General features: G+C 38.2%; 1 protein-coding gene across 11 annotated transcripts in view; it reads right to left on the bottom strand.

The window, feature by feature from the left end:
- The window catches only part of PBRM1 (polybromo 1), a 101292-nt gene that overhangs the window by 58533 nt on the left and 18122 nt on the right, over window positions 1-24637 (bottom strand). For 8 of the 11 annotated variants that reach the window (XM_082848515.1, XM_082848521.1, XM_082848519.1 and 5 more), the window contains 9 exons: window positions 21730-21798; window positions 20620-20718; window positions 16758-16843; window positions 13374-13469; window positions 12661-12752; window positions 5957-6170; window positions 3414-3555; window positions 2798-2895; window positions 651-695 (listed from right to left, as the gene is read on the bottom strand). In XM_082848515.1, coding sequence (XP_082704641.1) covers window positions 651-695; window positions 2798-2895; window positions 3414-3555; window positions 5957-6170; window positions 12661-12752; window positions 13374-13469; window positions 16758-16843; window positions 20620-20718; window positions 21730-21798 — 941 coding nt within the window. The remainder of the gene's footprint in view (window positions 1-650; window positions 696-2797; window positions 2896-3413; window positions 3556-5956; window positions 6171-12660; window positions 12753-13373; window positions 13470-16757; window positions 16844-20619; window positions 20719-21729; window positions 21799-24637) is intronic. The other 3 variants (XM_082848517.1, XM_082848522.1, XM_082848516.1) reach the window with 1 other exon arrangement.

The raw sequence follows: 24637 nt of genomic DNA, 5'->3' as shown, positions 1-24637 counted from the left end.
CAGAGTCTGGTGTTCTGCAAACAACTGACACTCCATGAATGCCAGATGGCAAAGGTGAAAATAAAAGCACCACACAATGATTACTAGGACCATAACATGGCAACTTATGGGCTGTTTTTAAAAATCATAAGTAACATGCAAAAGAATGGATGCTTTTAAAGAAATAAAACATGGACAAGATCAGAGACTGAAGAATGTATTTATGCTCAAGAAGCAGTAACCCAACGCAATGGTGCCAACATAGACTGACATCACTTGGATTGTCAACACTGATTATAATCCCTCCACCATCCCCCAATCTGTAAAAGACAATCAGCACCCGCCAGCCCCTGGACACTGGCAATGCTACCATATTCTCAGCCTCTCCACCTTTGCTGCAGAAGCACAGTCACAGTGACTGCTGTGGGGGCTTACTGCCCCTGGCAAAGCTGGCAACAAATTACAGCTCCTGAATATACCTAGGCTAATTCTCATTTTACTAACTACACTTCTAAACTGTACTGCTTTCTTTACTCATAAAATAAACTGGCATCCAAATAAAAACCATTATTCACATGCTTAAGGCTGCACTTTTCACCTAATCAGTACTGACCACGCCATAAAAGTTACACTTTAAAAAATATGTTTATGCATAAAAAAGGACTGCACACCTGGATAGCCTCCTGAGACCCAACATCTCACTGTCAAGAGTGTTCCTGGGAAAGCAGAAACAAACATTACATGTGAAGAGAAACAAAACAAGCAACATTGGAGGTCATGTACAAACCAAATATGGTTGAGAAAAAAGAGGATTATTCAATCCAAAGGATAAAAGGTTTTAAGAATACTTGGAACATTTCAACATGGAAGATAGCAGGTGGATTTTGGGGTAGAGGGTTTGGGGAGAAGAATACATTCCCAGAATGAAGAGAACATACCCGCAGTAATTTTTCTCACAATCTTTGATATGAAAAAAATAAGGCAAAGACAGAATCATACACAATACTTAGGAGTCAAGTCAAGTGGTACTTGAAAACTTGGCCCTGACCTCTCTGGATAAGCTTAACTTAACCTACTAGGCTGTCATGTTTGCCTGAATTCTGGAGAAGTCTGTTTCTTATTACCAAAACCTTTTAACATAACTACCTTCTAAAAGGCTGGTTATGTTATTTCCTTTGTCACAGTCCAAAGTATAGGACTTGCTTCTGTCAACCTCTTAATGTGTGCTCATGCCTGTATTTCAAACCCAGATATGTTATTTTATTGCTTTAGCTATGATTTATATTTGTTCTTCTCTTACTTGTATTTTTCACTTCATTAAACAAAACACTTCCTAAGAAACCTGTGCACAAAAAGACTTTTGGTCTAAAGTAGGATTTTATTATTTCAAGAACATAATGCTTTTCTTTTTATGGGAGGTTTTAGAATAATAACTTTCATTCAATCTATTTGGGTTGTCCCACAAAGTACAAGCCACAGATATTTTTTTAAGGCTCTGGCCTGGGCTAATGCGTCCTTGGAACTGTTTTCTTAACACTCAACTAGTTTAAGATCTCTCTCTTCATTCAGTGTTGGCACTAACTGTACCATCACTTTTGCCTCCATTACCTTCTTTTGCCTGAGAAGTTTTTATCTTTGATTGGTGACTGATCTGGAAAACACAGGTGATGCTGTAGTAGTTATATAATTACACTCAAAGATGTTCTTGATTTGATGCCTCTGATCTGGTTTCACATTTTTCCTCCGTTGTCCCTGGTATAACAAGGAATTAAGAACTTGGAAGGATGAAATTCATAGGCCAGTAATGGAGGAGACTCACATCTCAGGGCACACCAATCAATTTAGTTACCTTGGTATAGCATAGCAAAGTTATTTTCAAAGCTAGAAAAAATTTCCCAAATGCTATTTATAGGGAAAGACAAGACAGCTTGTCTTTTCTAAACCACCTTTTAAAATCCTCAGGTCTCAGTGGATCTACTAATACATGAACAGAACTGTATTAATAGTTACTAATGATTTCTTCACTCAATTTTGAACCTGTCAAGCCCTGCTATTAGTGATGGACCTTATTCCTTGTTTAAGGTATCCTCCCTGCTGTTACAAAGATGGTGAGACAGCTAAGGCTGAAGAAGAATATGGTGTTCCACAAAGATCAGGCCAGAGAAACTCCATGTGGGAGGCACAGACAAGAGATGGTCTTGCATGATTCTTTACAGGAGTCCAGTTTCAGAATCTCACAGTAAGGCCCCCCTTCATAAAACCCATGAGAAAAAGGAAGGGTTAGGGAAGTTGACAGAAAGGTTAGAAAGAAAAGAAAACCAAATATCTAGCTTAACCTTTTATGAACTACAAGAAGTTATGACTTGGTATTTTACAATCTGACATTCTTAAAATGGCAAATAAAGATCAGATTAACAAGGAAAAAGAAATGGGTAAGAATAATGACTTACTTCACTACAGTGGTAGTACTGATTTTTTTTTTTTTTGTAATTCACCATGTAGAAGTTACCTAAATTAGATTTAAGGGGCATTCTTAAATGCCACGTTAAAACAAAATAACCTGGACAGCAAAAAGAATAACATGTTTTGCCAAGCTACATAAGTAGTTATTTTTATCTATGTTATCTAAAGCCAATATAGTACAAAAAAAAGCACTAATCATACAATTTACAAATGAATTTTTAAATGTTATAAAATAGTTAAAGCTTATAAGATAATTCATACTTGACAGCTTGAAGAAACATTTTTCTGCACTTAAATCTAAAACAAAATAAAAAGAAACTGAGAAGATGTCTCCAGCTATAAGAAGAGTATCTACCTTTTTCTTTTGGCACTACCAGTATCAGAGGTTGCTGAAGAAATCATGCTGTCTCCATCCTCAATGTCATCTCTCCTGGCAAGCTCCTTCTTCTTTGCCTAAAACAGAGCAGACCCTGGGAGTCAAGCTCACTCTGCCGAACACTTCTAGAATATATAAATATTAAAAGACCCATGGCCTCAGATGCACTCCAAGGTGTGCTCTCCGAAAGGATTCAATAAACTCATGGACACTGTACAATGATTAATTAGCCTTAAGATGTCCCTTCTCCTAGGACCAACCCTACCATAACAGAAACAATCTAGAACCAAAGAAATAAAACCTAAATGACAGAATATCATCTGTGATTAGAGGGAAACTTCCTGACATCCCTAAAATTACTCCCCAGGGACAAATCCCTGCTTCTTCCACTCACAAAGCTAAACCAGTCTAAACTATTATTTCTACTCTACATGGTCCTGAAAACTCTTAAAAACATATTCAGCAGTACTTGTGGCTGAAATGAATGATGTGATATTGCTGGAGGGAAATCACGTATCTTAAAAAAACACACTCAAAATGTGTAAGATTATTTCAATTATACATACAACAACTTAGCAAAACCAAGAAATCATACCTGCATGACTTGTTGCAGTTTTAGAACTCGCTTGTAGATGGCTGAGTTGGGAACATTATAGCGTTTGGCATTTTCAAACATTAAATTCAGATCACACTCCAAATGATCTAAAGTTTCATATTCTTGATTCTTTAGCTTTGTTCTGTGAAAGACAAACACATGGCTAGAATCTTCCATTATGAAAATTATGAAACACACTTCCTGAAAGTCCAGTGCAAAAATCCTGACAAGCACTACAAGGTATCTTTACCAGTGATACTGATTAGAGGCCTAGAAGTGACAATTTCAAAATACAGAGTGAAGAGGCAAAAGCACCGTTTAGACAATATGGCAATTTAACTGAAAATCCAAAAGAATAAAACATTACAAGAAGTAATAAGAGAACCTAGTAAGGTGGTCAATTACAAAGCAAACATATTAGCAAAAATCCTGTTAGTGGCTAACATGCAAACCCTAGGAAGAGATAAAAATCAGGGAGGTTTTAAGCTACCTTAATGAAGAATCATGGTGATCTACACATTTTAGAAAATAAGAGGCCATTCCACTTGATGAGGGTTAAAGAAAAGAGAAAGTACTGGCAACTCCATGAAGGAGCGTTTAGAATAATACACATTTAACCTCCAGGCGAGCTGCATATGGGCAATGAAGAGCGGTCCTTTTTGTTTTTTGGCTGCGCTGTGCAGCTTGCGGGATCTTAGTTCCCCAACCAGGGATTGAACCCGGTCCCGGCAGTGAAAGCGCTGAGTCCTAACCACTGGACCGCCGAGGAATTCCCTGAAGAGCAGTCTTAAGATGATAAATGAGAGGCAGATATGTCAGAGTCCCTTCACTCCTCCTCCTCCAATACAAACATTTGTAATTAATTACAATAGCTTAATATTGAGGTTTTTACTTACCCTAAGTCTTAAGAATTCCAATAGCTGTCTCAGACACTAAGGCTATTACTAACACCAACTCTCATAAAGTCACTATACAAAGTAAGGCTTATGTTAGAAAAGTCTAACTTGGAAGACGGCTGCAGGCAGGTGACTGGGCTGGCTGAGGATTTGCCTTCTTTTGAACTAATCTACTTAATTAGACTGAATTTTAAAAGACTGAGGGAGAAAAGAAACTAAGGACAAAAATCAATTAAAAAGGAACCTCTTAACATCTACAAGACTGTCACCATCCTTTCCAAGGCAAAGAGTACAAAAAACAAATTTCTAGTCCATTTTCTTAATGAAAGGCAGCCTTAATTTCCATGTTATTGTTCATTTTTATTTTATTTTTTGGCCATGCCACATGGCATGTGGGATCTTTAGTTCCCCAACCAGGGATCGAACCCGTGCCCCTGCAATGGAAGTGCCAACTCTTAATCACTGGACCGCCAGGGAAGTCCCTCCATGTTATTTTTAAGAAGGCCAAATAAACTAATTTTCTATAACCTACTCGTGTCCAAAACCTCTGAAGTTTGGATTAAATTAAAAACACCATAAACTTTACTGATCAAATAAGGAAAACAGACGTTACAAATGCAAAACCACAAAACATATGTTAGGCAACCTTATTCCTAGAATCCAGCAAGTACAAGGATTTTAATTCCTACTGTATGGAAAGCTAGTTATCTGCCATGAAAACATTATTTAAACACCAGCTTACTCTGACCTTGCCCATCTAAGGTAATTTTACTTGCGTCTTGCCTCTATCTGGGTATACTACAAAACCTAACCCACATTGTAAGAGTCACAAAACAAAATATTTTATAACACTAATTTATTTCCTACTATTGTTAATGATATTGTGGTGGTTCAAGTATTTTGTCTGGCTGAATTCCCAATGATCAATTTAACATTTTCTAAACAGAAAAGGGAAACCATGATGAACCATCTCTCAGGTATTGTTTCAGCTAATGAGTTCTCTAAGAGCTGACAATGCTTATTCTGGAGATTTAACTACAGATACAAAATTTAAATGCAGATAAACTGTTGTAATTAAAATATTAATAAAAGGTGTAAGAAGAGAAATTCTTGCACAGTTATAAGAAAACGAACGGTTAAATTCTGAGCTGCATGACTTTTTTTTTTTTTTTTTTTTTTTGTGGTACGCGGGCCTCTCACTGTTGTGGCCTCTCCCGTTGTGGAGCACAGGCTCCGGACGCGCAGGCTCAGCGGCCATGGCTCGCGGGCCTAGCCGCTCCGTGGCATGTGGGATCTTCCTGGACTGGGGCATGAACCCGTGTCCCCTGCATCGGCAGGCAGACTCTCAACCACTGCGCCACCAGGGAAGCCCTGCATGACTTTTTATAATTCATAATCTGACACAAAAATGCCTAGCTGGGATATCTTTTATTTGCCTCTTGACTCTACTGCAGTACAAAGAACATCATTTGTAGTTAATCAAATTTATTTCTCATTTTTACATAAGAGTGATAGTTAAGCACACTTTAGACATGTGAAAAACATTTTTACCTTTATTATCTTTATCCATTTTAGAAAGGAAGATACATGTGCAGGCTCAATCACAAGAAAATAGATTTATACTGAGTAATGTAGAAGATATCTTACCTGATCTGTTGTAGTGATATGGGCATTTTAATTTGCTGATAATAATCAGGGTATTTTTTCTTTGAAGGCAAATGGAAAAAAGGTTCAGCTATTAGCTGCCCTTGGTTATTCCGACAGCTCCTAACTGTGTCGTAAAGCTGATAAAAAGGATTTGAAACATCCATAAATGAAGTAATGCTCTCTGCTTCCGACTCTCCTTCTTCATAACGTGCAGCTACAAAGACATAAAAGATATTTATAAGGGACAGCAGAAACTAACACAACACTGTAAAGCAATTATACTCCAATAAAGATGTTAAAAAAAAAGGTATTTATAAGGGGAAGAAACAAACATTTTTTTAAGCTCGTTTAACAACCTTCCAGATTATGCTATATGTATGTTTGAGAATACTGTTTTGTATGTTTGAGAATACTTGTTTTAAAAGAATAGTCTCTAGGCTTCATAAAGATGCTGTTAGTAATGCTTAGTAAAATTGTTATGTTTACTCAGAGAAATGTTACACAGAAATAGAATAGAATGTTACATGGTAAAAGTTATACCATCTTTAAAAGATTACAAAATAGTTTCTCTGCCATCTTCTGAGACTCCTTGCTTATGTGTGCTTGGACAAGAAAAGGAGCAAGTAGCCATTCTCAGATCTCAGAACTAAAGTGACAGCATGTAGCTTAGGATAGTATAAATATAGACGGGGCTGATACTGACAGATGTGATTTAGCTTTAAGTCTCTTTGACTTTGCCCCACTGATCTATAGCATCCCTTAGGAATGATGTTTTCCTTTATTGAGAAAATTTTCAGGTAGAAGCTAATCATAAGAACACCAAAACAAAACATGTAATCACTTCTACAGATATACAAAATATATTGCTTATTTCTCTGAACTCTTAAACAGTATATAACGACCTGATTAAAATGTTTTCTTAAGGGATCAGGATAACCAAAATCACTATGTGTTCCCATGTTAAGTATGATAATCACTTATTAAGTACTTAGTTATTTATTAAGAGCTTGATAAGCACCACCCTCAGGAAATCCTAACATCACCACACAGAACAGGTATTGTCATTTCTTTTCCAAATGAGAAAACTGGGTATGAGGAGCTGATGACTGGCCAAAGTCAGCTAGCCTGTAGAGCAGTTGAGAAGGGATTTGGATTTAAGTCATGGAGCTAGAAGACAGAATTTGAAACTATGTAGTCTTTTCTGACTCCATTACCTAGAATCTTTTCATAAAGCTCTTGCACATCTTTTATTGAATTTAAACCTAGGTATATGTTTTATTGCTACTATAAACTGTATCTTCTTAAAAAATTACATTTTCTTTTTATGGCTGATTCCGGAAATGAAGTTTTTTTTTCTTTTCTCTCCTTTTTTTTGTGGCTGTGCTGGGTCTTCGTTGCTGCACGCGGGCTTTTCTCTAGTAACGGTGAGCTGGAGCTACTCTTCATCACGATGCGCGGGCTTCTCATTGCGGTGGCTTCTCTTGTGGAGCAGGGCTCTAGGCGCGCGAGCTTCAGTTGCAGCACGCGGGTTCAGTAGCTGCGGCACGCGGGCCCCAGAGCACGTGGGCTTCAGTAGCTGTGGCGTGCAGGCTTAGTAGTTGTGTCGTGTGGGCTCTAGAGCACGCGGGCTAGGTAGTTGTGGCGCGCGGGCTCAGTAGTTGTGGCGCACAGGCTTGGTTGCCCTGCAGCATGTGGGATCTTCCTGGACCAGGGATTGAACCTGTGTCTCCTACATTGGGAGACGGATTCTTAACCTCTGGACCACCAGGGAAGTCCGAAGTAGATTTCTGTATAATAATCTTACATTAGCATTTTATTATTCTTATTAATTCTAATAATTTATCTGTAGTATTTTTTTAAATTTTTATTTATTATTTTTGGCTGTGTTGGGTCTTCGTTTCTGTGCGAGGGCTTTCTCTAGTTGCGGCGAGCAGGGGCCACTCTTCATCGCGGTGCGCGGGCCTCTCACTGTTGCGGACTCTCTTGTTGTAGAGCATAGGCTCCAGACGCGCAGGCTCAGTAGTTGTGGCTCACGGGTCTAGTTGCTCTGTGGCATGTGGGATCTTCCCAGACCAGGGCTCGAACCCGCGTCCCCTGCATTGGCAGGCAGATTCTCAACCATTGCGCCACCAGGGAAGCCCCGTCTGTAGTTTTTTAACTAGAAAACTCAAAAAATAATCTATCAACTGCAATCCTTATAAATCCTTCTTTTCTGATCCTTATAACTTCACTGTTATCAGTGTATGCTGGCTAGTACTTTGACCAAGAGGTAACAACATTCTTAACTTTGTTTCTTATGGTAGGGGGAATGCTACAAATACTTCTCCAATGAAAATGGAGGTGCCCTGTATCAAGTTAGGAAAGATCCCCTTCTATTCTTAGTTTGCTAAGCTTTTATCATGAATGGGAACTGAAGCATTAATCAAATGCATTTGCTAAGCCAACAGTACGGTTTTGCTCCTTTAATCTACCAATGTAGTGAATAATACTTTTTTCTAATGTTGAACTAACATTACATTCACATTACATTACATTTATTCCTGGAATAAACCCAATTGTGTTATCATGTATTATCTTTCATATATACTGCTAGATACAGTGTGTTTATATTTTGTTTAGTTTTGGTTTTATATCAGATTCAAAGAATGAATTGGGAGGGGCTTCCCTGGTGGCACAGTGGTTGAGAGTCCGCCTGCCGATGCAGGGGACACGGGTTCGTGCCCCGGTCCGGGAAGATCCCACATGCCGTGGAGTGGCTGGGCCTGTGAGCCATGGCCGCTGAGCCTGCGCGTCCAGAGCCTGTGCTCTGCAACGGGAGAGGCCACAACAGTGAGAGGCCTGCGTACCGCAAAAAAAAAAAAAAAAAAAAAAAAAAAAAAAAAAGAATGAATTGGGGAGCTCTTTTTTATTCACTGCTGGGGTTTATGTATAATTCTGTTCCTTGAATGTCTGGCCTGGTGTTTTCTATGCAGGAATATTTGTAAGTAGTAATTTAATTTCTTTAATGGTGATATAACTAATCAGCCTTTTTATTCTTGAATCAGTTTTTAGGCATTTATCATTTTCTAGGAATTTATCCATTCATCTAAATTTTCAAATTTGTTTGCATTATGCTGTTCTTACATTCTTTTTTTATTCTCTGTATGCTCCCCCTTTCCCCTAATATTTTTTGTTTGTGCCTTCTGTTTCTTGATAATCTCACTACAGATTTACCTATTTTATTAACTGCTGTAACAGAAAAACTTGGACTTTATTGATCTTTTCCATTATAGATTTCCTTTCTAATGAATTAACTTCTGCTCTTTATCTTCTTTTTTCTAACATCTCTGCTCTTCTTATTATTTACTTATGTTGGATACTTATTAGTTCACTGACTTTCAGCTGCTTTTCTTTCTAAACAGAAGCAGTCAGACCTGTAAATTTCCTTCTGAAGTATCACTGTAACTGCACCTCCACTGTTTTGATACGCATTATTTTCATTGTTATTGTTCAGTTTCAAGTAATTAAACTTCTATTATTACTCCTTTTAAAAATTGTGTCTTTGGGACTTCCCTGGTGGTCCAGTCGGTAAGACTCTGTGCTTCCAATGCAGGGGCCCGGGTTCGACCCCTGGTCAGGGAACTAGCATGCATGCAGGCCACAACTAAGAGCCTGCATCCCACAATTAAGAGCCTGCATGCTGTAGCGAAAATCCGTGTGCTGCAACTAAGACCCAGAGCAGCCAAAATAAATAATACCTATTAAAAAAAATTAATATCTTTTCATTATTAGTTGCTATCATAGCTGCACTGTGCTCAGAAACATGGTCTCTATAATACCCGATCTTTCAAATTTGTTGAAATTTGTTTCATGGCTAAGTACATGGTCAATTTTTGTAATATTCCATGTGAACCAGGGAAGAACATGTATTCTCTAATTGTAGAATACTTGTCTGTTATAACCATCTTGTTGTGGTAGGCTGAACGATAGGTCCCCACATACAACCATGTCCTAATCCACAGAACCTGTGAATATTACCTTATATGGCAAAAGAAACTTTGCAGATATGATTGAGAGGAATTTTGAGTGTGGGAGATTATCCTGGATTAATCTCTGGGCACTAAACATAATCACAAGGGTCTTTACGAAAGGCAGGCAAGAAGGCCAAAGGAGGAAGGAGACGGGGTGACAGATGCAGACTGGAGTGCTGCGTCCTGAATGGAGAGGAAAGGGCCGTGGAATACAGGTAGCTCTAGAAACTGGAAAAGGCAAGGAAGTGTATTATCCCCTAAAGCCTCCAGAAGGAACACTAGCCTGCCAACAACCTGATTTTAGACTTCTGACATCCAGAACTGAAGAGAATAAATTTGTGTGGTCTTAAGCCAGTTAAGTTTGTGGTAATTTGTTTTGTTTTAGCAGCAACAGGGAACAAATACACTTGTGAGGAAGTGTATTCATGTCTTCTGTCTTCCCTGTTTTGGCTGTTTATCTAGCAATTGAGAGAAGCAGGCTCCCACTCTAAGGGCAATGTTTTCACTTTCTCCAAGAAGTTCCATCTGTTTGTTTCATGTATTTTGAGCCCTTTTATAATTTATCTTCCTCATACAATAAACCTTTTATCATTATGAGGTGAATCCATTTTATCTTTGGAAATGCATTGTTTGAAAGTCCATTTTAAGAGAAATCAACATAACTACCCTTTGGTTATTATTTGCCAGGTATATCTTTTTCCATCCTTTGACATTCAACTTTCCAGTACACAGTTTTATATTGAAGATGTATCTCTTGTAACTAGCATATAATCTGATTTTTTAAATATACAATCTGGAACTGTCTTAATTGGAAAATTTAGGCCACTAACACTGATTTCTGACATAATTTTTGGAGTTGTTTCTATTTATCCCACTTTTTCTATGTTTCCTTTTGCCTTCTTGCCTTATTTTGTGTTGGTGGGAGAAGACTGTAAGCTTTATCTGTTTTTTCTTTTTCTATTGCTCACTTCGTTCCTCTTCTTATAGTGACTGTGGATGGGTGCTCTTCTCCACCTCCTTCTCCACCTGCTTAGGGACATGCAGTGTGGTTTGCCTCTAAAACAAATCACCTCAAGAAGCCAGGCCACACTTTGAATTCTTTTGCCTTCTTTCCATCAGCTCTTTCTTGTTGCTCCAAGATCATGAGTTATCCTTTCTTTGCTATTTTCACTGTACCTCCCCCTAAGTTGTTTCCAGGAGCAGGAAGTAGAAAACCAAATATATTAAAACCTCAACTAAATTAAGGATAAACAGGTTCTGAATAACAGCCTGAAGAATCTACTACATACAAAGTTGGTTGGCATCTACTTTGTTTTCTTAATACCTGAGGTTACTAAATTAAGAATCCTCTTGTGACAAAGGTACTATTTATTAGGAAAAAAAGAACAATAAATGCTTTTTAAGAATTTTGTAAGTGGTATAGTCTTCCTTCTATTTGTTATACTACTATAAGGTTAATGAAGTAACCAAATGTTAGAAGGAAACCTAAACATAACATATGTGTCACTTTTACAGTTAGCACAAAACAAAGATAATGAAGAGATAAATTTTCTTTCAATTTTTGATAAGGCCCAATTTAAGTTAAAAAAATTTAATTCTGTAGATGAGTGTCAAAAAATTAAATTCGTACTCCAGCAGTCTAGAGTAATTATGAAATTCTATAGACTGGGGACTTCCCTGGTGGCACAGTGGTTAAGAATCCGCCTGCCAATGCAGGGGACACAAGTTCGAGCCCTGGTCCAGGAAGATCTCACATGCCGTGGAGCAACTAAGCCTGTGCGCCACAACTACTGAGGCTACACTCTACAGCCTACGAGCCACAACTACTGAGCCCCCACACGCCTAGAGCCCGTGCTCCACAAGAGAAGCCACCGCGATGAGAAGTCCGAGCACCGCAATGAAGAGTAGCCCCCACTCGCCACAACTAGAGAAAGCCCACACGCAGCAACAAAGACCCAACGCAGCCAAAAATAAATAAATAAATAAATTATTTTTAAAAAAGGAAATTCCATAGACTTAGTAGAAAATAAGACATAGCTAGAAAAATCTCTCGTGTCACACCTGATTATAAAATCAAAAGAGTAATTTCATAAAATGAATAGTATATCTACATATAAAAAATATTTACAGTAAAATAAAAAAATATTATATCACGCTTAGGAGAAAGACAATGAAATCAAATATACCTCTACAGCTGTTATTTTTTACAAACTGTGTACTTCTACACGGATTCCTAGTGCCCAATGCCCTTTGTTTCACTTGTTTAAATGAGAATTCTGCTCTGATCATAATTTACAGCTATCTTTAAATCATAAGCTCTAGGTGAGAAAAAATTATAGTCTACTGAAAATATAAGCCTGGAAATCTAAGATGATGTGAATGTCTCCCTGGGATTTCCTGATGGTGTCACTAGCACTCACTATCATCATAGGTTTGAAACCAGAATCTGCTAAGGCTATCAAACTAATTGATTTTGCACAAATATTTATTTACTTTGATACATGCTTTAACATGAAATAAAGTAGTAATAAGCTCTCGATAAGTTTGCCAACCAAGAGTTCAATTAAAATGTAACAAAACAGGTATGTACTCCAAAAACAGACAAACTCCCGGCCAGACCAAAATAACTATAATTTTCCTTAACCAGAAGGATCCACTGAGACGCCACTTAACTAGTCACAACTTAATGCCTACCAGCTAAAGCAGCATCCTCTTCACTTTCTGAGCCATACTGAAGTGCCATGGTAATTGCTGATAAACGACCCCCTTGGACTGCTCGTTTATTACTACAAAGAAAAACAAGCAATTAGAAGGCAGGGAAAGATGTTATAATAATTTGGCTACTTTATAGGAAGTAGGGACTGTTAACAAGGCATTCACATCAAAGAAAGAGTTTCTATTCAACTGCCTCCTCAATTTACTTTGTACTTTTTATATTCCCCACAATCAATCTTAACCAAGATGACTAATTTTTTTCTCTTAGAAAAGAGGGAGTGGTGGTAGAAAGCCTAAAGCAGGCTACTTGCAATTTGTTTTTTACTTAAATGCAGCACTACTCCTTTTTTAATGAAAAATGAAGATTCATTCATAATTGCTGGTTAATTCTAAATATGCTCAGATTTTACAATGAAAACAAATTCTATTATGAACACAAAATCTTTCAGCATTTTACCTCACGATTTACTGGTAATATTAAACTCTACCTGACAAACAACTTCTGCTTAAGTGTTTTCTCAGAGGTGAGGTCAGGCCTACTATACCTTTTAAGTAAGATATCTGACAACAAATTCTCATAATAACCCAACTACACCCAAAAATATTACTTCAAGATAGTCATCAAGAAAATGCTAGCATGCTTATCCTCATAAACATGGGTCAGCTCTCAGACTAAACACACTCTCTCTCACCGGTAGTACTTGTTACTGGGATTTCTCTCTTCACCAAGGCTGCCTTTACTGTGCGAAGGACCTGTCAGCCTGGCTGCAGCCAAATTTGATGGAGTCCTATCCAGAGACAAGGTTAAAAAAAACTCAGAAAACTGACAGCTGAAATCAGAATGCTGAATAACAAAAAGGAAACAACCATTTTCTTTTTCTTTTCTTAAAAAGAAACACTCAGGGACTTCCCTGGTGGTCCAGTGGTTAATACTTCACGCTTCCACTGCAGGGACCCCGGGTTCCATCCCCGGTCAGGGAACTAAGATCCCACATGCCACACGGCGTGGCAGAAAAAACAAACAAAACAACACAAATATTTCTGAGTCTCTACTGTGCAGGAGGCTTTGCTCCAAAATCTGGGACTCTGTGGAAAAGCATAAACCAGGGCTGATCCCAGACAGCTTATGGTCACCACAGTGACCATAGGATTTAGTAACACAGCAAATGTCTGGGTCAGAAGAAAGCTTCAAAAGTAGCCAATCAATCTTTCCATTTCAGGTAGGAGGAAATGGAATCCCAGAAGTAAAAGACTTGTTCAAAGTCACAGTCCTAGCACAAGGTAAGCTAGGGTGAGACTTCAGACCTCCTGATACCTGGCTAAATATTCTTACTGCAAATATAAATATATACTACTATACATCATATACAAATGTAATATTACAGGCATACATTGTTTTATCTCGCTTTGCTTTATTAAACTTCGCAGATACTGCATTTTTTACAAATTAAAGGTTTGTGGCAACTCTGAATCAAGCAAGTCTTTCGGCACCATTTTTACAACAGCATTTGCTCACTTCGCATCTCTGTGTCACATTTTGGTAATTCTTGCAATATCTCAAACCTTTCCATTATTATTATATTTGTTGTGGTGATCTGTGATCAGTTATCTCTGTTGTTATTATTGTAATTATTTGGGGGTACCATGAACCACACCCATATGAGACAGCAAACTTAATAAACGTTGTGTGTGTTCTGACTGCTCCACCGACCAGCTATTCCCTCGTCTTTCTCCCTCTCCTCAGGCCTCCCTACTTCCTGGGACGCAACAATGCTGAAATTAGGCCAATTAATAACCCTACACTGGCCTCTAAGCATTCAAGGGAAAGGAAGAGTTGCATGTTTCTCGGTTTCAATCAAAAGCTACAAATGATTAAGCTCAGTGAGTAAGGCATGCTGAAAGTTCAGACAGGCTGGAAACTAGGCCTCTTGCACCAGTTAGCCAAGTTACGAAAGCAAAGGAAAAGTTCTTGAAGGAAATTAAAAGTGCTACTCCAGTGAACACAGGAATGATAACACAGTAAAACAGCCTTATTGCTGATACGAAGAAACTGTTAGATAGAAGGTCAAACCACCTACAACATTCCCTTAAGCCAATGCCTAATCCGGAGCAAGGCCCTAACTCTCTTCAATTTTATGAAGGCTGAGAGAGGTGAGGAAGCTGCAGAATCAAAGTCTGAAGCTAGCAGAGTTTGGTTCATGAGGTTTAAGGAAAGAAGTCATCTCTATAAAAGTGCAAGGTGAAGCAGCAAGTACTGATATAGAAGCTGCAGCAAGTTATCCAGAAGATTTAGCTAAGATTATTAATAAAAGTAGCTATAACTAAACAACAGATTTTCAGTGTAGACGAAACATACTTATCATGGAAGATGCCATCCAAGGCTTTCACACCTAGAGAGGAGAAGTCAATGTCTGGTTTCAAAGTTTCAAAGGACAGGCTGACTCTCTTGTTAGGGCTAATGTAGCTGATGACTTTAAGCTGAAGCCAGTGCTCATTTACTATTCTGAAAAATCCTAGGGCCCTTAAGAATTATGCTAAATCTACTCTGCCTGTGCTCAACAAATGGAGCAACAAAGCCTGGATGACAGCACATCTGTTTACAACATGGTTTACTGAATATTTTAAGCCTGCTGTTGAGACCTACTGCTCAGAAAGAAAGATCTGGAAAATAGTACTGCTCACTGAAAATGTACCCGGTCACCCAAGAGCTCTAATGGAGATGCACGAGATTTGTGTTGTTTTCATGTCTGCTGACACAACATCCATTCTGTAGCTCGGGGACCAAGGAGTAATTTCAACTTTCAAGTCTTATTATTTAAGAAATACATTTCGTAAGGCTACAGCTGCCACAGACGGTGATTCCTCTGATGGATCTGGGCAAATTCAATTGAAAACTTTCTGGAAAGGATTCATTTATTCCAGATGCCATTAAGTACATCTGTGATTCATGGAAAGAACATGAACATTAACAGAAGTTTAGAAAAAGTGGGTTCCAACCCTCATGGGTGACTTTGAGGGGTTTAAGACTTTAAACTACAGATGGGGTGGAAACCGCAAGAGAACTAGAATTAGAAATAGAGCCTGAAGATGTGACTGAACTGCTACAATCTCATGATAAAACTTCAACAGTTGAGGACATTGCTTCATATGGATGAGTAGAGAAAGTAGTTTCTTTAGACGGAACCTACTCCTGGTGAAGATGCTATGAAGATTGTTGAAACAACAACAAAGGATTTAGAATATTACATAAACTTAGTTGATAAAGCAGCGTCAGGATTTGAGAGGACTGACTCCAATTTTGAAAGAAGTTCTGTGGGTAAAACGCCATCAAACAGCATCGCATGCTACAGAGAAATCATTAGTGAAAAGAAGAGAGAACTGATGGGGCAAACGACACTGCTGTCTTGTTTTAGGAAACCGCCACAGCCACCCCAGCCTTCAGCAACCACCACCCTGACCAGCCAGCAGCATTAACAGAGGCAACACCCTCCACCAGCACAAAGACTACAACTTGCTGAAGGCTCAGACGATGGTTAGCATTTTTAAGCAATAAAGTGTTTTTAAATTAAGGCATATACACTGGTTTTTTAGACCTAATGCTACTGCACATTTAACTACAGTATACTGTGCATATAACTTTTTTTTTTGCATATAACTTTTATATGCACTGGGAAACCAAAAAATTGTGTGACTCACTTTAGTGTGATATTCATTTTAATTGCAGTAGTCTGGAAATGAACCTGCAGTATCTCCAAGGTATGCCTGTACATATATTTATATAGTACACGTTATATCTTTAATATACATTACACACAATGTGATATATAATATATATGTATTTGTATAAGGCAATAGAAGTATATAGCAGTGTTAAGTCTTAAAAATTGTTTCTTTTTAAATAAAGCCCTTCAGCTGCAATGAAGGGACTGGGTAAGAGTTAACACTACTCTCTTCAGAATCACATTATCAACTGTAAATGTAATCTTGAAATGCAACATGCATCTTACTTTCCACTATACTGAGAAAATTTGGCAAATAATAAAGGTACAAGGATTTTAGACATTTTTTTAACCTACCTCATCCGAAGGCTTGACTTAGTCATTTCATGATGTTCAATTTCTGCCTTTTTCATGTAAAATATTTTCTTAATAGAATTTGCATCCTGTTAAGATAAAATTACTTGGCTTAGAAAAAGTATAGAGAAAACGGGCAGTTTAAAATGCCCGCAATCATGTACTGGACACTTTCTACGGCACTCCTTCCATCTGGAGTAGACTTCCATTCAATATCCAGAAAGCTGCATCCTCTAACCTTTCCACAAGCCTCCAAAACATCTCCATAATTAAATACAAGTTGAAAAGCCACCTAGCTCTTTCACAATTATTCAGGTAAGAGACAAAGACCTAATGCTGAACAGGGAAAAGCAGGGGTGAAAATACAATGAACTCTACCTGTGTACACTAACCTTAAAACTGAAACAAAGGTCCACTTCTAAGATTAAAGATTAGGCATGTAAATTTAGGATGAATATACTTGCTTAAATTAACAGCATATATCAAATCCAAGTTTCCCTTCTCTCCAAAATTTAGTTTAGGAAAATTAATCAGACCAAGAAGTAAAATTCTTAACTGCATCAACAAACAGTACTACACTATTAAAATGTCCTATCAAGGATTAAGAATACGAGGATTTCATTCCTGATTTCCACTCAAAGTTTCTTAAAAAGATACAAGATAAAAGTTAAAATTAACTACCAAAAGAAACTGAATCAGCATTCTGTAAATCTAAATGATTTTACTCCCAAAAGATTTTCTGACCATCCTTTGCTAAGTTCCCAATGATATATTATTAATTCTAGAAATTTCTACAAGCAACTGTCATTACAGTTCATTATGTAGAAGGACTACAAAACTTCCAGGAGAGAACTGCAAAGCAATGAAATAGTCATTTTACTTTGTGTACTATACTACATAGATTGATTTTTATATCAGTGGGGTTTAAATGCAGGGACTACATCAATATTTAACTACAAAGTGGATCAAAAATAAACCTTGTCTGGCTCAGAGAAAGACATACAGATGAATGGATTAGAACCAAGAATCCAGAAATAAACCCACACATCTAGAGTCAACTGATTTTCAACAGGGTTGCCAAGACAATTCAATGGGGAAAGAATAGTCTTTTCAACATAAGGCGCTGGGACAAATGAATACTCCATGGCAAAGGAATGTGGACTCCTAACTCACGCCTACCTCATGTATATAAAAATTAATTCAAAATGGCTCAAAGATCTAAATGTAAGAGCTAAACTATAAAATTCTTAGAAGAAAACGTAGGTGTAAATCTTTGCAGCCTTGGATTAGGTAATGGTTTCTTAGATAAGACACTAAAAGCACAAGCAACCTAAGAAAATAACAGACAAACTGGACTGAACCAAAATTAAATACTTTATTAAAATTAAAGACTTTTTTTTTTTTTTGCAGCACCACTCAGCATGAGGGATCTTAAGTTTCCCGACCAGGGATGAAACCCGTGCCCCCTGCAGTGGAAGCACAGTGTCCTAACCACTGGACTGCCAGGGAATTCCCAAAATTAAAAACTTTTGTGCAGCAAAGGATACTATCGCGAAAATGAAAAGACAATCCATAGAATGGGAGAAAATACTTGTAAATCATATGTCTGGTCTAATGTCCAGACTATGCAAAGGACTCTAACAACTCAACTTTTTATTAAAAGACAGATAACCCAATTAAAAAATGGGCTGAAGATCTGAACAGACTTTTTTTTTTAAAGAAGACATATGAATGGCCAATATGCACATGAAAAGATACTCAACATCACTAATCATTAGAAAATGCTAATCAGGGAGTTCCCTGGTGGCCTAGTGGTTAGGATTCCGGGCTTTTACTGCCATGGCCTGAGTTCATTCCCTGGTGGGGGAACTGAGGTCATGCAAGCTGCATGGCACAGCCAAAAAAAAAAATGCTAATCAAAACCATAATGAGGGGGCTTCCCTGGTGGCGCAGTGGTTGAGAGTCCGCCTGCTGATGCAGGGGACACGGGTTCGTGCCCCGGTCCGGGAGGATCCTACATGCCGCGGAGTGGCTGGGCCCGTGAGCCATGGCCGCTGAGCCTGCGCATCCGGAGCCTGTGCTCCGCAATGGGAGAGGCCACAACAGTGAGAGGCCTGCATACCACAAAACAACAACAACAACAAAAAAACCCATAATGAGATAGTACTTCATACCCACTAGAATGGCTATAATAAAACCAAAAATAGAAACAAGCATTGGTGAGGATGTAGAGAAATTACACTTGCACATTGCTAGTGGGAATGTTGGTACAGTGGCTTGAAAAACAATTTGGTGGCGACTTCCCTGGTGGCGCAGTGGTTAAGGATCCGCCTGCCAATGCGGGGGACACGGGTTTGAGCCCTGGTCTGGGAAGATCCCACATGCCGCGGAGCAACTAGGCCCGTGCGCCACAACTACTGAGCCTGTGCTCTAGACCCCGTGAGCCACAACTACTGAGCCCACGCACCCTAGAGCCCACGTGCCGCAACTACTGAGCCTGCATGCCTCAACTACTGAAGCCCACGTGCCTAGAGCCCATGCTCCACAACAAGAGAAGCCCACACACTGCAATGAAGAGTAGCCCCCACTTGCCACAACTGGAGAAAGCCAGAGTGCAGCAACGAAGACCCAATGCAGCCAAAACAAAACAAAACAAACAAAAAAACCAAAAACACAACAATTTGGTGGTTCCTCAAAAAAATTAAAAATATAGTTACCATGTGGCCAGGCAATTCCATTCCTAGGTATGTATTCAAGAAAAATAAAAATATATGTCTGCATAAAAACTTATACACGGGGCTTCCCTGGTGGCACACTGGTGGAGAATCCACCTGCTAATGCAGGGGACATGGGTTCAAGCCCTGGTCCAGGAAGATCCCACATGCCGCGGAGCAACTAAGCCCATGCGCCACAACCACTGAGCCTGTGCTCTAGAGCCCGCGAGCCACAACTACTGGAGCCTGCAAGCCACAACTACTGAAGCCCGCATGCCTAGAGCCCGTGCTCTGCAACAAGAGAAGCCACCACAATGAGAAGCCCGCGCACCACAATGAAGAGTAGCCCCTGCTCACCACAATTAGAGAAAGCCCATGCGCAGCAACAAAGACCCAACACAGCCAAAAATAAATAAATATATTATTAAAAAAAAAAAAAACTTATACATGAATGCTCATAGCAGCATTATTTATAATAGCCCCAAAGTGGAAGCAACCCAATGCCTAGCAACTGATGAACGGGTAAATGAAACATGATATATACATTTAATTGAATACTATTTGGGAATAAAAAGAAATACATGCTACAAAATGAATACCTTGAAAACATGATGCTAAGTGAAAGAAACCAGTCACAAAGGACCACAAATTGAATAATTCCATTTATATGAAATGTTGAGAATAGGCAAATTCACAGAGACAGAAAGTAGACTGGTGGTTGCCTAAGGTTAGGGAGGTTGGGAGGAAATGGAGAGTGACTGCTAATTCATTGTAGTGATGGCTACACAACTTGGTGAATATACTAAAAGCCATTAAATTATACACTTTGGGTAAAATGTATAGTATGTGAATTTTGTCTCAATAAAGTTGTTATATAAAAATATTGGTCTCAGGCTTCCCTGGTGGTACAGTGGTTGAGAGTCCACCTGCCAATGCAGGGGAAACGGGTTTGTGCCCCAGTCCGGGAAGATCCCACATGCCGCGGAGCGGCTGGGCCCGTGAGCCATGGCCACTGAGCCTGCGTGTCCGGAGCCTGTGCTCCGCAACAGGAGAGGCCACAACAGTGAGAGGCCCGCGTACCACAAAAAAAAACAAAAACAAAAATATTGGTCTCTACTCTTATCAATGAAAGCAACAACAACAAAACTGACCTTGAATACTTGAGAACCAGGCTCATTATAAGTTTTGGCATTTTTTGCTAGGAGATCTATATCTTTGGCCATTGCATGAACACTCTTGTAGCTTCCATTCTATAGTAAACAACAAAATATAGCAGTTCCTCTTAAGCAACATGAACTTTAAAAAAAAAAAACTCTACGTAATTTTAAACTGTCACCATATTCTAAGACTTCATTGGAAAGTACACATGTGAACAATATATAAAGTCATCTTCTCTTTTATAAACTATTACTATGGTCCACTTACAAAACAGTTTTTGAGATAGGTAACAAAACCAGAGCTACACTATTCTCATAAAAACAACTTATACTTTTTAAGAAATCAAAAAAGGTAAAAGTTGTTTTATTTAGCAAACATATAGTGTTTACTGTGCCAACCACTGTTCTAAATGCTTCATGAATACTAATTCATTAAAGAGTATAGACTTTGGAGCCAGACTGTCTGGATTCAAATCCTAACTTTTCTCATTAGTTGATGACTCAGGCAAGTGACTTACCATCTCTGTGCTTCAGTTTTCTTATCTTTAAAATGGGAATAATAACAGTATCTACCTCATAGAGGAGTTATAAGAATTAATTAGCTAACACATAGGAATTCTATCTAGGTGAGTGTTACTTGCTGCTATTACTGCTGGAGACACGGGGGGGGGCACTCAAAGAGAACAAAGTCTCTATTTTCACTAACCTTACACTCTTAATGTCTGTTGTAGGTTAACTTTTACTCTGAGATATACTAAAACTATTTGAAAGCAAATAAAAATAAACAACAAAGCTTTTGTTCCCAATGTACCTTTCACAATCAGAAATGGCGATGACCAATGCACTTTAATTTTTGTCCTAAGGTCAAGATTTACTATGCCAATGAAAATTTTCCTTTCCTTCCTACAGAAAAAAATGCAAAAGGGACGCGGTGTTTACTCCCCCAACGCTATACTCAGTAACATCTCTAATTTATTTACATTATATTGCTAGTAACTCCTTACAGAGATACCTGCTTCTCTGTTTTTCTAAAAGGCCCTAAAAAATGACCACAGGCCAATCTGCCCTAAATGATGTTATTTTTACATATGGTCACCTTCATACCTGTATCCTCTGGGCAATGGTCTTGAGGTCTATAGGCTCCTTAATTATTGCATAATAGTCTGGATATTGCTGGAAGACAAAACCCAAGCATGCTTAATAAGTAAAAGTATCCAACTAATGAGAAAACAAGGAAGTATACTGACTATCTGTTAATCAATTGAGCAGCTTTGTGAGATTAAGGCTAAAGACACAGTTATACAGCATATTGTTTGTTATATTTGAAGCAGAAAGCATTTGATTTTTACAAGCTTCATGAGATACCCAACAGCATGTTGTAGGACTTTACAGGTAGTATTGGGTAATTATCATTATATAACTAATACACCACAACTTAATGTTTTTAAATTTTCTAAATTCACAGATCACACAATTTTAAATTTAAGATCCCAAGATATCTATGCCAGGAAATGAAGCAAATGAACGTTTTTGAAGGGCTTATTATAAACTCTTTTAATTTAGCAATCTAAATAGCACAATTATATCCTATTTCATATAAAATACTAAGGATCTACAAGAAGTCAGGTTGCAAGATTTGTTAGCTTCAGGTCTAACTTAATGCTTCTCCTTATCTCAGTCAAAATAAAACACATTTTCAATGAAAATACATTAAAGAATCAAAGCAAAATTATAAACAATTTCTGATTTCTTATCAAATATTAGCTCAACAAAAGAAAAAGAGTTAAACATGTTAGAAGAATATACTCGAAGGGTTTCACAAAGCCTGGAGTTCATTCACTGCCCTGAGTCTTTCCTACAGGTTTTATTCCTTGGAGAAAATAATTGAAGTCAACCAAAAATCAAAAGTTGGTCTCTTCAGTGGGGGACAAGTGTCGAGGAAAGTCAGACTGTGCTCTCCAGGCTCTTCCTACCTGTTCAAATCCTTGGAGCCCAAAAAAACAAAAACAACAACAACAATGAGAGACCACAGCGTTCACTCAATTACTGGGCTAAAGGGATGATCTCATTTCATCTGATCCCTCAGCTTACCCCTCTCTATTTTCTTAACCCTACTCCTTTTCTTCCTTAGATCAAACCCCTTGCCTGCCCCTTCTCTTCAACAATTCTACTTCTGAGAAACAATTCAGAAGACAAATTATGGCAGAGATGCCCAGGCTAGGGTACAGCATAAACCAAGTTGTTGGCCCAGGTATTCCCAATCTACCTCTCCCACTTAGCCAGTCTCACTCAGGAAAGATTTATAAAGGAAAGGAAAGGAAAGGAAAGACCTTCCAGGTCTCAGTCCTTGTTGTCTTTCAAACTGTCACACCCCAAGGGACCAATGGGAATCTGCTTTCCCATATCAATTCCTGCTGCATGGTGTCCCTGAAAACCCTCCCAGAATGGGGGAACTGGGTAGTAATGTTTTAGTCACCCAACTCACCCTTGATGGCTTGATCACTACTGACTGTATCATGCAGAGTAAGAATAAATCCTGAGTAAAGACTGTACTCTTTTCTTATTTCTTTATTGTGGTAAAAAATACATAAAATTTACCATTTAAACTTTTTAAGTATACAGTTCAGTGGCTTTAAATACATTCATATTATTGTGCAACCATCACCATCATCCATCTCCAGAACTTTTCACCTTCCCAAACTGAAACTCCATACCCATTAAACAACAGCTATCCACCTTCCCCTCCTGTCATCCCCTGGAAACCACAATTTTACTTTTTCTCTCTATGAATTTGGCTACTCTAAGTACCTCCTTGAAACAGGAATCATACAATATTTGTTCTTTTGTGACAGGCTTATTTCACTTAGCATAATGTGTTCAGGGTTCATTCTTACTGCAGCATGGGTCAGAATTTCATTCTTCTTAAAGGCTGAATAATACTCCATTGTCTGTATATACATTTTATTTATTCATTCACATGTAGAGGAACACCTGGGTTGCTTCCATGTTTCAGCTATTGTGAATAATACTGCTATGAACATGGTTGTACAAATACCTCTTTGAGACCTTGCTTACACTCTTTTGGTATATATCCAAAGTAGAATGGCTGTATCATATGATAATTCTATGTTTCATTTTTGAAGAACTGTCTTACTGGTTTTTTCTTTCCTTGAAATTTTAAATGTATAACCAATATAATCATTATATTTTTCTAATCAGATCCATGCTTAGGACAGCAGTGGTCAGATATGCTTTATTTCTAATGTTGTAATTGTCCTACAACTAGTCACATTGTAAATAACTAGTCTTGTTGATGACTGATGGGTAAAGTTGCATGCTACCCAGCAGTCAACAAGCACTTCTAGCAAACCTCTGACATGCTGGGTTCCAATTACGTGGCAGGGACACAAACGAAAATACGTCAGTCCTTGTCCTTAAGAGTTAGATAAAAAAAAAGAGAATGGTCACAATGGAGTTAAGCATTACAGTAGAGTACTTCTAAAAGTATATCTTTATCTAGAAATGTAAGAATGCAGAGGCCACAGAAATTTTTGTAGTTCCAAAGGCTAAAGTGGAACTTTAGCTATGCTAATTGCTTCTTGGATGTGAAGCCACAAGGAGTTCTAACACTTTTAAAGGGTTTCATTGGTCTAGAAACCCTCTTCCTCTTTGGGGTAGAAGAGTACTTATTAGGTCTCTCTCTCTTCTTTATCACCAGACGATCAAAGAGAACTAAGAGAGGAAGAACTCATTTATCTTGCTCTCATTCTGTCTCCTGAGTAGAGAATGTGGCTTCTCTTTTATAAATAAAAGGTTTAGTTTAGCTGCTTATTTTATCTTTTTCTCCCCCCTCCCCTATTTGATCATTTAAGAATTACTAATCTTAGAAACAACCCAAATGTCCACCAACAAATGAATGGATAAACAAAAAGTAGTAATATGTGGTATATACATACAATGGATTCAGTCTTAAAGAGGAAGGAAATCCTGACACATACTACAACATGGATAA

Source organism: Leucopleurus acutus (assembly GCF_964270905.1).
Source record: "Leucopleurus acutus genome assembly, chromosome: 10".
Taxonomy (NCBI): Eukaryota; Metazoa; Chordata; class Mammalia; order Artiodactyla; family Delphinidae; genus Leucopleurus; species Leucopleurus acutus.
Note: the sequence above shows the minus strand (reverse complement) of the source record. Positions and strands in the feature narration are given on the sequence as shown.